This window comes from Ranitomeya imitator, chromosome 6 (assembly GCF_032444005.1).
Source record: "Ranitomeya imitator isolate aRanImi1 chromosome 6, aRanImi1.pri, whole genome shotgun sequence".
Taxonomy (NCBI): domain Eukaryota; kingdom Metazoa; phylum Chordata; class Amphibia; order Anura; family Dendrobatidae; genus Ranitomeya; species Ranitomeya imitator.
This window is the reverse complement of record NC_091287.1, coordinates 175491296-175504114: the sequence shown is the minus strand read 5'-3', so window position 1 is coordinate 175504114 and position 12819 is coordinate 175491296. Positions and strand designations below refer to the sequence as shown.

Below are 12819 nucleotides of genomic sequence, written 5' to 3'. Positions count from 1 at the left end.
TGGTTCGTCGCACTCTGTCGTGTCTGTGTCGTGGAGTGAGGATATGGATGCTAGTGGTAGGCTAGAGTTAGAGAGTGTGTGGGTGTCTAGGTGTGCGAGGTTCCTGCGGGGGTGCGCATGTTGCTGGACATGGGTGACAGGTGAGGAGGACAGGGATGAGAAAGTGAGTAGATGGTGGTCAGATTGAGTGAGAGGGGAGGTTGTGAAGTTAGATAGGGAGCAGAAACGAGTGAAGACAAAATCTAATGTGTGTGTGTCCGTCTGTGTGGGTGGCTGAGGAGGAGCACTGAGTAAGTCCAAAAGGATGAAGGGACAGGAGTTTGGAGGCTGCTGACTGGTGGGTGTCAATGGGGATGTTGAAATCACCCATGATGATGGTGGGAATGTCAGCAGAGAGAAAGTGAAGAAGCCAGGTGGAGAATTGGTCAATAAAGTCAGTGGTCAAGCCCAGAGGTCGGTATATGACGGCCATTTGGAGGTTGTAGCATACAAACTGCTAGCAGATGTTGTCCGTGGAGAGCATACAAACTGCTTGCAGATGTTGTTCGTGGAGAGCATACAAACTGCTTGCAGATGTTGTCCGTGGAGAGCATACAAACTGCTTGCAGATGTTGTCTGTGGAGAGCATACAAACTCGTTGCAGATGTTATCCGTGGAGAGCATACAAACTCGTTGCAGATGTTGTCCGTGGAGAGCATACAAACTGCTTGCAGATGTTGTCCATGGAGAGAATACAAACTTGTTACAGATGTTGTCCTTGGTAGCATTTGAATGCAGGACCCCAGTGCTGCAAGGCTGCAGTGCTAACCACTGGGCCACCGTGCCAACAAAAGACATCATTAACAACAAAAAAAACAAACCATAACATTCTTGTCCAACACATATAACATTGGACCAGTTTTCTATATTCATAAATAACTACTTCCCACCAGACAACTAACAATGACCTCCAGGGATGCAATTCTGTCACCACTTGTTGGAGAATATCCTTAAACCGTTAGCTAAAACCACAAAATCCTTTATCGTTACCCCTTTATGAGAATTGAGGCAAGAGTACGTCATGGTTGGGAAGGTATTCCCATAAATTGACATAAGCGGTATCTGTTAGCATGGCACCGGGACTCATTGCCATAGGGGAAGGGGAGGAATGGGGGGTTCACCAAACTCCCCCCTTCCCCTGCAACTAACCTTGGCTGTTCAGAATTAAAACAGAAATCACAGCGATTTTAATGTTTTGGCAAATTAAATTGCTTCAATCATTGATCGTAGGCTGGAGCTAGGCAATGGCAGTGTCAACAGTACCAGCACTGATTGGTGCGATCAGATGATGACATCAATTGCGCCAATTACTGGGCACAGGAACGGAGTCTGACCTAACAGTGACCGCTCTGCACACACTTCCAAGCTGGAATGAGACTATGCAGAGCGGTCACTGCATCATTCTGCTGCCGGATCTGGAAGTTTATCTAGGGGTATAGTGAACATTTTCAACTCTTAGGAGATTCACAGAATAGTATAACATTGGGCTGAGGAAATGGAAAATTACCATTTTTTCCACTAAAAAATGTTGCTTTGATCCCAAGTGTTTAATTTTCAAAAGGGATAATAGGAGAAAATGAACAGTACAATTTCTCCCAAGTATGCCAATATACCCCATATGTGGTCGAAAACTACTTTTGAAGCACAGTGCAAAGCTCAGAAGGGAAGCAGCACCATATTAGAGTTCAGGTTTTGCAGGAGTGGCTTGAGGGTGCCATGTCACATTAACAGTACCCCTGAGGTGTTAGAAAAGTGGACCCCACTAACCCCCAGAAGTGACTCCATTTTACAAATGGCACCCCTCAATGAATTCATCTAAAAGTGCAGTGATCATATTGCCATCACAGGTGTAGAACAAAATGTTATACTACTCGGCAGTGAAAAAAAAAAAAGAATTACATTTTTACTACTACAATTTAGTTTTAGCCAAAATTTTACATATTCACATGGGGAAATGAGGAAAAAATTGTCACACAATTTCTGCTGAACGTGGAAATACCCTATATGTGGCTGTACTATACTACTTATTAGATCACATCTATCCAGTTCTCTACGCTGAGCACTTACATCAGGATTTCCAGCTACATCTCTGAATGACACGATTCAGCCGAAACCCCAGAGGGACTTGTTCACTATAATAAGGCAGCAGAGTTTACTCAGTCTGACCTCTGCTAGACAACTATATATCCGAGACAGGATGTCGAGCCACAAGTCCACCATTCAATATGGTAAAATATGGCTCCCCTTTTCCTTTCATTTTTCTCAAGCTAAACATTCTGCATCATAACTAAGATTTCAGGTGTTTACTCCTTTCCATCTCCTGTTTCCCCACATACTTGCTTCCCGTTTCTGGTTTAACTCCATCCTAGACTGTTACAAACATCCTTAAATGCCATCCATTTCATTTACTTGTTCGCAGTTTCCTCTATTACACTCCATTCTTTCTAATCATGACCATAGAGCGAAGACAAGTTACAATTAAAAAAGTTTCTACTACACTACTCTCTAAACTAGTAGAGTCCCTTGTGGTCAACCATCCAGATTATTACTCTCACTATACTATAGTGACTGCTCTGAGAAGCATCCAGCTGTAAATATGCATTTATCTGTATTGAATAATAATCTTTATTTTTTATATAGCGCTAACATATTCCGCAGCGCTTTAGTTTGCACACATCTTCATCATTGCTGTCCCCGATGGGGCTCACAATCTAAATTCCCTATCAGTATGGCTTTTGGAATGTGAGAGGAAACCAGAGAACCCGGAGGAAACCCACGTAAACACGGGGAGAACATACACACTCTTGCAGATGTTGTGCTTGGTGGGATTTGAACCCAGGACTCCAGCGCTGAAAGGCTGCAGTGCAAACCACTGACCCACCGTGCCGCCCTGAATCGAATGAATTGAATCCTCATTGCATTAATACAATGCCTGTTTTGCTTTTAGCAATAGGTTTAAAGACTTGAGTCAAAATATGTAATAATGATCGCCCATAAGCACCATTACAATGATCCAGGACAGTACATGTAATATATAGCCACTGTACCAAGCTCCCGTATTCATGGAGTATCAAGGGAAAATATTCTAATATGTGATGGCGACAGGCTCCCTCATTACAATGAGCTGATTTTTATTTTGAAAAGCTGAGCTGTTCTAGAAAGAACATAGCTTTACAAACTATCAGACGCAAAGAGAAAGCCCATCTGGCCATCTCCCTCTGGCTTCTCCTCGCCCTTCATGGCTTGAGTTACAGGTTTCTCTAAATTTATACTGAATGATTTTGTTTACCTGTCAGCAGGTTCCTTTTTAATTAAAAAAGCCAACATAAAATACAATGATCTAATGCAGTTGGAGGATAAAAGGCAAAGATGTTTTAAGTAGACTCAATCACTGGCAGAATATATATATATATATATATATATATATATATATATATATATTATAAAGTTAACAAATTGATCTATTGTCTAAGTAGCCAAAGAAAACAGTAGGTCTGAGGTTACCTGGGTGGCACGCTATCTGTAGATGTGCTTGCTTCACTTTCTTCATTGTTGTCGGTTTGTATCTCACTTTCCATAGAGGTCACTAAATCAGACGCATCAAGCATTTCGAGATCACATATCGTTTCTTTGGAACTGCATCCTGGATTGGCTTTCTCTTTTTGCTCTTCTACAACTTCTTGGGTTTCTGCAACAGTGCATGTCTGATGTTTTGGCAGTGGCTGAAGAAAGGCATCCAACTTCTGCTCTCTGGCATCGGTACGCACCATTTGATGGGCATACACTTTGTCACCGGACTTGAGTGCAGTCGATGTGCTGGATGCAGGCTTCACCACTTCACTAGCAGATACCGATGCTCCAAGTAATAATGTCTATTCCAAAAGCAAACAGAACATCTGCTATTATAGCCAGAGGGCAAGAACAATACTGTAACTACTATTAGCTAAAAAGAACACTGCGAATACAAGGCAAGAAGCATTAACCTTTTTTTCCCACCAAAGTAAGTTTTCTCCTTCCTGATCAGACCAAATTTACCAGATCTGTCACTTTCTGTGGTAATGACTCTGCAATGCTTCTAGGTATCCTAGAGATTACGAGATCATTTTTTTCATGACACATTGTACTTTATGTTCACGGTAAATTTAGATATGCTTGAAGTTTATGAAAATATTACAAATTTGACAAATTTAGAAAGTCACAATTTTTGAACTTTGAATTTTTATGCCCTTTTAACCCCTTAATGACAGCTAATACGTCTTTTAACTGACCTGAGATATAAGAGAATAGCATCCCCATACTGGTGACAATCCAGTAGCTGTCGGTTGTACACTATAGCTGACAACTTTCTGCATCAGCAAAGATCAGTGTTTGCACCGTCCAACTCTGTTTAACCCCTTAGATGCTGCTGTCAATAGTGACTACATCATTGTAAATGGTTAACAGAGTGTGGGGGCTTCCTCTTTAACCAAATTGGTGCCCTCAGATCTTGATTTTGTGGTTCTGATGTTTACCATGGCAATTCATGACCAAATAGCGGCCTTAGAGTCTGTCGGCTGTAGTAATCTGTTCAGAAGTTAGAGACATTTAGGTGGTAAAAATGCACATTTTCATTCCTATCATGCCACTTTGCATTAATTCCTGAAAAGCACCTGAAGAGTTAATAAACTACCTGACAGCAGTTTTTATTGTGTTAGGAGGTGCTGTTTTTAAAATGGTATTACTTTTGGGAGTTTCCCAATATATGAGACCCCTAAAGGCACTTCAAACATGGATAAGTCCCTAAAAAAATAAATGTTGCAAATTTCCATGAAAAAATTAAAAATTGCTGCTACATTTTTCCTCCTAAAATGCTAACAAAATAAAATAACGTTTTACAAATGGTGCTGATGTAAAGCCGACATGTGGGGAATGTTATTTATTAATGGTTTGCTGTGGTATGGCCATCTGGATTAAAGGGATAATCATTCAAAGTTTGAAAATTGCTAGTTTTTTAACATTTTTCTCAAATTTTTTATAAACAAACACAAAACATATTGACCTAAATTTACCATTATCAAAGTATAATGTGTCATGAAAAAACAGTCTCAAAATCACTGGAACTTGTTGAAGCGTTCCAGAGTCATTACCACAAAGTGACACTGGTCAGATTTCAAAAATTTGGCTCCGTCACTAAGGGGTTAACAAATCCTATCTCACAAAATAGTTAACGACATTCCCTACAGGTCTCTTTATATTAGCATTATATTTGAAGTGTCTTTTTTTTATATGGTATTATAAGAGAATGGGTGATACAAAAATGTATTTTCCACTTTTTCATCTTTATTACCAGAGAGAGAGTACATGTGCTAAATCATTTCATGCTAAAAAAAAAGTTAGAATATGAGCAGATGCACCTAATCCAGATATTTGTCGGCTCCATGATGTGAATGGTTACTGGCATCTGAGTAACAGAACCTTTGGTGACGTTGTGAAAAATCCAGCATGTGGACATATAGGCATAACTGATATGTTATATCCTTGGCTGTGATGATTACTATTACCGTATATACTCGAGTATAGGCCGAGATTTTCAGCCCACATTTTTGGGCTGAAAGTGCCCCTCTCGGCTTATACTCGAGTCATGGTCTGTGGCAGGGTCGGCGGGTGAGGGGGAGAGGGCGCTGAGGCATACTTACCTAGTCCCGGCGCTCCTGACACTGCCCCTGCCTGTCACACTGTCTCCGGGTGCCGCAGCTCTTCCTGTCAGCGGTCACGTGGGACCGCTCATTAGAGAAATGAATATGGACACCACTCCCATAGGGGTGGAGCCACATATTCATTCCTCTGAGTGGTGCCAGTGACCGCTGACAGGAAAAGCTGTGGCACCCGGAGACAGTGTGACAGGCAGGTGCAGCGTCAGGAGCGGCAGGACTAGGTGAGCATTTTATTGTCCGTGTTCCACACGCCGGGCGTCGCTCCGTCTTCCCGGCGTCTCTGCGCTCTGACTATGCAGGTCAGAGGACGCGATGACGCATATAGTGTGCGCGGCGCCCTCTGCCTGAACAGTCAGTGCAGAGAGACGCCGGGACGAGACGCCGGAACGAGACGCCGGGAGCTGCAATCAAGAGAGGTGAGTATGGCTTTTTTTTTTTTATTATTGCAGCAGCAGCAATGGCAGAGCTTTATAAGGAGCATATATGGGGCAAGAATGAACGGTGCAGAGCACTATATGGCACAGCTATGGGGCAATAATGAACGGTGCAGAGCACTATATGGCACACCTATGGGACAAAAATGAACGGTGCAGAGCACTATATGGCAGAGCTATGGGGCAAGAATGAACGGTGCAGAGTACTATATGGCACAGATATGGGGCAATAATGAACGGTGCAGAGCACTATATGGCACAGCTATGGGACAAGAATGAACGGTGCAGAGCACTATATGGCAGAGCTATGGGGCAAGAATGAACGGTGCAGAATACTATATGGCACAGCTATGGGGCAATAATGAATGGTGCAGAGCACTATATGGCACAGCTATGGGGCCATAATGAACGGTATGGAGCATCTATTTTTATTTTTGAAATTCACCGGTAGCTGCTGCATTTTCCACCCTGGGCTTATACTCGAGTAAATAAGTTTTCCCAGTTTTTTGTGGCAAAATTAGGGGGGTCGGCTTATACTCGGGTCGGCTTATACTCGAGAATATACGGTAATTGCTTAACTGGTACCCTGCAGTGTAATGTACTTGGAAGCATTTTCACTTAATGCAAGGTGTCTACTTTTGGAAAATGCAGCATGTGCGTACTAAGATATGTTTTTATTTTAATGCTCAGTTTATCTGCACAAGTTAAAAGCCTGAAAACAATTAACAATATGGTTATTTTTATATCCATTTTCCATGTGAATTTATAAAACATCTAAGATTGTTTCCAAAGACCCAACAAATCTTACAGCCAAGTGTAACGTTACTGTTATAGTTGTAGGAAAGTAGCCCCATGAGCCACTAGATGGGACAGTAATTTGTATAAAACCTCGTTAAAGGCCATGCCACAGACACACTTTGTTTTTGACTGGGTGGAGAAAATATTTTTATCTGGTCTCTTAAGTCATTCACATGTAGATTTCCATTAGTTTTATGAATCTTGGAATTGTTGCATTAACCAGTTGCACACCTTAACGGTTATTTATATCTGCGGCAAAGACAAGGCTGCCTCATATTTAGCAGCATTAGAGAAAGCACAGTTTGGAACAGCAGTGAGAATACATTGCCATCAATCAAGCAGAAGCACCTGCCCTACGGCAAGCAGGAAGCCGTAACTTGGGGAGCAGTAAACGCCTGAAAAGAAGTCTTAGGGCTAATCTTGTTAACTACTATACCTGTGTAAAGTATATCCTGGAAGAATTGGATCCCAGTAGTTTGCTCTCTATATGTTGCTGAACTCGCTCAATTATACTTTCTTCATGTAGAAAGTGAACTTCATGCTTCGTTGGGTGAACATTTACATCAACATTCTGTGGAGCTATCTCTAAGCTGTAACAGGTAGTAAAAGAAACCCCATCAGTATCTACATTAGGTTAAAGGGAATTTGTCAGCAGGGTTTTGACATGTAATCTGACTGTAGCATAATAGTGGCAGAGGTACCAATTCCAGTGATGTATAACTTGCTCAGCAGCTTGCTGTAGTTTATTACCGCTGGACTAGGTCACGTGCAAGTCAGACCAGTAAATCTGTGTAACCCAGTTTGCTGACAATATACAGTGTACACAGGAAGCTGACAATCAGTGGTGTGGGCAGGTTACAGAGGGTTCTACAGTTACAACCGCCTTCATCTGTATTTTCAGTGACTTCGCTAATCCGGCGGAACTCTTTTGATCAAAAGTTTGCGCAGACTAGGCCGGCGCTCTGCCAGCGCTGTTCACTCACAAGTTCAGCTCGGGCCAGATTCAGGATTCTAGCATTTTTGCCCAGCACGAATTGTTAGGATTATTCACTGCTCAAAAAAAATAAAGGGAACACTAAAATTCCACATCCTAGATATCACTGATTGAAATATTCCAGTTGTAAATCTTCATTATTACATAGTGGAATGTGTTGAGAACAATAAAATCTAAAAATTATCAACGTAAATCACACCTAATATCCCACGAAGGTCTGGAGTTGGAATGATGCTCAAAAGTGGAAAATGAAGTTACAGGCTGACCCAACTTCAGTGGAAATGCCTCAAGACAAGGAAATGATGCTGAGTAGTGCGTGTGGCCTCCATGTGACTGTATGACCTCCCTGGGCATGATCATGATGAGGCGGCGGAGGATCTCCTGAGGAATCTCCTCCCAGATCTGAACTAAAGCATCCGCCAACTCCTGGACAGTCTGTGGTGCAACGTGACGTTGGTGGATGGGCGAGACATGATGTCCCAGATGTGTTCAATCGGATTCAGGTCTGGGGAACGGGCGGGCCAGCCCATAGCTTCAATGACTACACCTTGCAGGAACTGCTGACACACTCCAGCCACATGAGGTCTGGCATTGTCCTGCATTAGGAGGAACCCAGGGCCAACCGCACCAGCATATGGTCTCACAAGGGGTCTGAGGATCTCATCTCGCTACCTAATGGCAGTCAGGCTACCTCTGGCAAGCACATGGAGAGCTGTGAGGCCCTCCAAAGAAATGCCACCCCACACCATTACTGACCCACTGCCAAACAGGTCATGCTTAAGGATGTTGCAGGCAGATCTCTCTCCACGGCGTCTCCAGACTCTGCCACGTCTGTCACATGTGCTCAGTGCTTTCATCTGTGAAGATCACAGGGCGCCATTGGCAAATTTGCCAATCCTGGGGTTCTGTGACAAATGCAAAGTGTCCTGCACGATGTTGGGCTGTGAGCGCAACCTCCATCTGTGGACAGCGGGCACTCAAACCATCCTCATGGAGTCGGTTTCTAACCGTTTGAGCAGACATGCACATTTGTGGCCTGCCGAAGGTCATTTTGCAGGGCTCTGGCAGTGCTCCTCCTGTTCCTCCTTGCACAAAGGGTGAGGTAGCGGTCCTGCTGCTGGCTTGTTGCCCTCCCACGGCCCCCTCCATGTCTCTTGGTGTACTGGTCTGTCTCCTGGTAGCGCCTTCAGCCTCCGGACACTACGCTGACAGAAACAGCAAACCTTCTTGCCACAGCTCGCATTGATGTGCCATCCTGGATGAGCTGTACTACCTGAGCCACTTGTGTGGGTTGTACAGTCCGTCTCATGCTAACACGAGTGTGAAAGCACAACCAACATTCAAAAGTGACCAAAACATCAGCCAGAAAGCATTGGTATTGAGATTTGGTCTGTGGTCCTCACCTGCAGAACCACATCTTTATTGAGTGTGTCTTGATAATTGCCAATAATTTCCATCTGTTGCCTATCCCATTTGCACAACAGCAAGTGAAATTGATTGTCAAACAGTGTTGCTTCCTAAGTGGACAGTTTGATTTCACAGAAGCTTGATTAACTTGGAGCTATACTCTGTTGTTTAAGTGTTCCCTTTATTTTTTGAGCAGTGTGTATGTGTGTATATAATTATATATACAGTACAGACCAAAAATTTGGACACACCTTCTCATTTAGATTTTTCGGTACTTTCATGCCTATGAAAATTGTAAATTCACGCTGAAGGCATTAAAACTATGAATTAACACACGTGGAATTATATACTTAAAAAAGTGTGAAACAACTGAAAATATGTCTTATATTCTAGGTTCTTCAAAGTAGCCACCTTTTGCTTTGATGACTGCTTTGCACACTCATGGCATTCTCTTGATGAGCTTCAAGAGGTAGTCACCGGAAATGGTCTTCCAACAATCTTGAAGGAGTTCCCAGAGATGCTTAGCACTTGTTGGTCCTTTTGCATGTTGGCCCTTTTGCATAGGCAGAATCAATAGTAAAAACTTGGTCACAGAGGGTTAATAGCGGTGGTAACGGAGTGAGTTACCTGCGGCATAACGCGGTCCATTACCGCTGGCATTAACCCTGTGTGAGCGGTGACTGGAGGGGAGTATGGAGCGGGCACTGACTGTGGGGAGTATGGAGTGGGCGCTGACTGCTCGGAGTATGGAGCGGACACTGACTGCGGGGAGTATGGAGCGGGCACTAACTGCAGGGAGTATGGAGCGGGCGCCGGGCACTGACTGCGGGGAGTATGGAGCGGGCACTGACTGCAGGGAGTATGGAGCGGGCACTGACTGCAGGGGAGTAGGGAGGGACTAATCGGACTGTGGCCGTCGCTAATTGGTCGCGGCAGCCATGACAGGCAGCTGGCGAGACCAATCAGCGACTTGGATTCCAGGACAGAGGCCGCGACCAATGAATATCTGTGACAGAAGGACAGACAGACGGAAGTGACCCTTAAACAATTATATAGTGTATATATATATATATATATATATATATATATATATATATATATATATATATATATATATATATATATAATGTAAAATATCAACATTGATAGTGCTTTTCAAGATGTGTAAGCTGCCCATGCCATAAGCACAAATTGCCATAACGTGAGAAATGCAGGCTTTTGGACTATGCACTGCCACCAGTGTTTGTGCTTTCCATAGAGAACTTCATATTTTAATTAATATGATCACAGAACGGTTTTCCATTTTGTTTCAATCTATTTTAAATGAGCTGTGCCCAGAGAAGACAGCAACATTTCTGGTATTGTTCTGATCTATGCTACTTTGCATGTTAAACGGTATCCCAACACTTTTGGAATTGAGGATGTGCGTGCGGATATATATATTTTATATAAAAATATACGCACACATACACAGGTGCTTCTTACTAAATTGGAATATCATCAAAAAGTAATTTTTTTTTTTCAGTTCTTGAATACAAAAAGTGAAACTCATTATATAGAAACAGAGCGAGCTATTTCAAGTGTTTATTTCTGTTAATGTTGATGATTATGGCTTAAAGCCAACGAAAACCCAAACGTCATTATCTCAGTAAATTAGAATACTTTATAACAACACAAGCTTGAAACATTATTTTAAAATCCGAGATGTTGGCCTACTGAAATGTGTATTCACTAAATGCACTCAATACTTGGTCGGGGCTCCTTTGCATCAACGCAATGTGGCATGGAGGCGATCAGCCTGTGGCATTGCTGAGGTGTTATGGAAGCCTAGGTTTCTTTGATAGCAGCCTTCAGCTCGTCTTCATTTTTGGGTCTGGTGTCTCATCTTCCTCTTGACAATACCCCAAAGATCTATGGGGTTAAGATCAGGTGAGGTTGCTGGCCAATCAAGCACAGTCATACTGCTGTTTTTAAACCAGGTATTGGTACTTTTGGCAGTGTGCACAGGTGCCAAGTCCTGCTGAAGAATGAAATGTCCATCTCCAAAAAGCTTGTCTGCAGAGAAAAGCATGAAGTGCCCTACAATTTCCTGGCATACGGCTGTGCTGACTTTGATCTTGATAAAATACAGTGGACCTACACCAGATGATATGGCTCCCCAAACCATCACTGATTGTGGAAACTTCACACTAGACCTCAAAGCAGCTTGTATTGTGTGCCTCTCCACTCTTCCTCCAAACTCTGGGACCTTGATTTCCAAATGAAATCCAAAATATACTTTCATCTGAAAATACCTTGGACCACTGAGCAACAGTCCAGTTCTTTTTCTCGTTGGCCCAGGTAAGACGCTTCTGGCGTTGTCTATTGAACTTGAGTGGCTTGACACAAGGAATATGACACTTGTAACCTATGTCCTGGATATGTCCGTGCGTGGTGGCTTTTGAAGAAATGACTCCAGCAGCAGTCCACTCCTTGTGAATCTCCCCCAAATTTTTGAATGTCCTTTTCTTAACAATCCTTTCAAGGCTGCACTTATCCAGCTTGCTTGTGCTCTTTTTTTCTACCACACTTTTTCCTTCCACTCAACTTTCCATTAATATGCTTGGACACAGAACTCTGTGTCCAAGCATACTTTTTCCCTGTCATTGTAGGCATTGCTCCCCCATCCCTGTCAAAAAACATTATTTTTACCTTGACTGCGTGCCTTCGGTGTCACTGCATCTCGTTCTTTCCAGCGTCAGCAGCTCTTCCGGTTGAGCGATCACGTGGCCCCGCTCATTAAGGTAATGAATATGCACTCAACGCCTACTGTAGTGGAGAGACGTGCATATTTATAACTTTAATGAGCGGGGCCACGTGATCGCTTGGACGGAAAAGCTGCTGGTGCCGGAACGCACAAGATGTACTGTCACCGAGCGGGCGCCTGAAGGTGAGTAGGATGTGTGCTGGAAGCCGGCGGCTGTGGCTAGCACTGTGCGCTATTATAGCAGCGGCACAGGCTTTAGCCACAGCCGCCGGCTCCTGCCTGTGTGACTTGCTGCTCCCCCCCTCCCCCGCTTGCCCTTTGGGACTATTGCCTCGTGTATAAGCCGAGGGGGGCGTTTTCAGCACAAAAAAAATGTGCTGAAAAACTCAGCTTATACATGAGTATATACGGTATTCTAATTTACTGAGATAATGAGTTTTGGGTTTTCATTGGCTGCAAGCAATAATCATCAACATTAACAGAAATAAACACTTGAAATAGACCACTCTGTTTGTAATGACAATATAATATAGGAGTTTCACGTTTTGTATTGAAGAACTGAAATAAATTAACGTTTTGATGATATTCTAATTTTGTGAGAAGTACCTGTACATATATACACAAATACATCAACACCTACAGTACAGACCAAAAGTTTGGACACACCATCTCATTTAAAGATTTTTCTTTATTTTTATGACTATAAAA

General features: G+C 43.0%; 1 protein-coding gene across 1 annotated transcript in view; it reads right to left on the bottom strand.

Moving 5' to 3' along the window:
• Nucleotides 1-12819, bottom strand: part of MLH1 (mutL homolog 1) — a 101462-nt gene that overhangs the window by 27160 nt on the left and 61483 nt on the right. Inside the window, exons 11-12 of the mRNA XM_069730316.1 lie at nucleotides 7401-7554; nucleotides 3544-3911 (exon numbers count right to left, since the gene is read on the bottom strand). Of these exons, the coding sequence (XP_069586417.1) occupies nucleotides 3544-3911; nucleotides 7401-7554 (522 nt within the window). The remainder of the gene's footprint in view (nucleotides 1-3543; nucleotides 3912-7400; nucleotides 7555-12819) is intronic.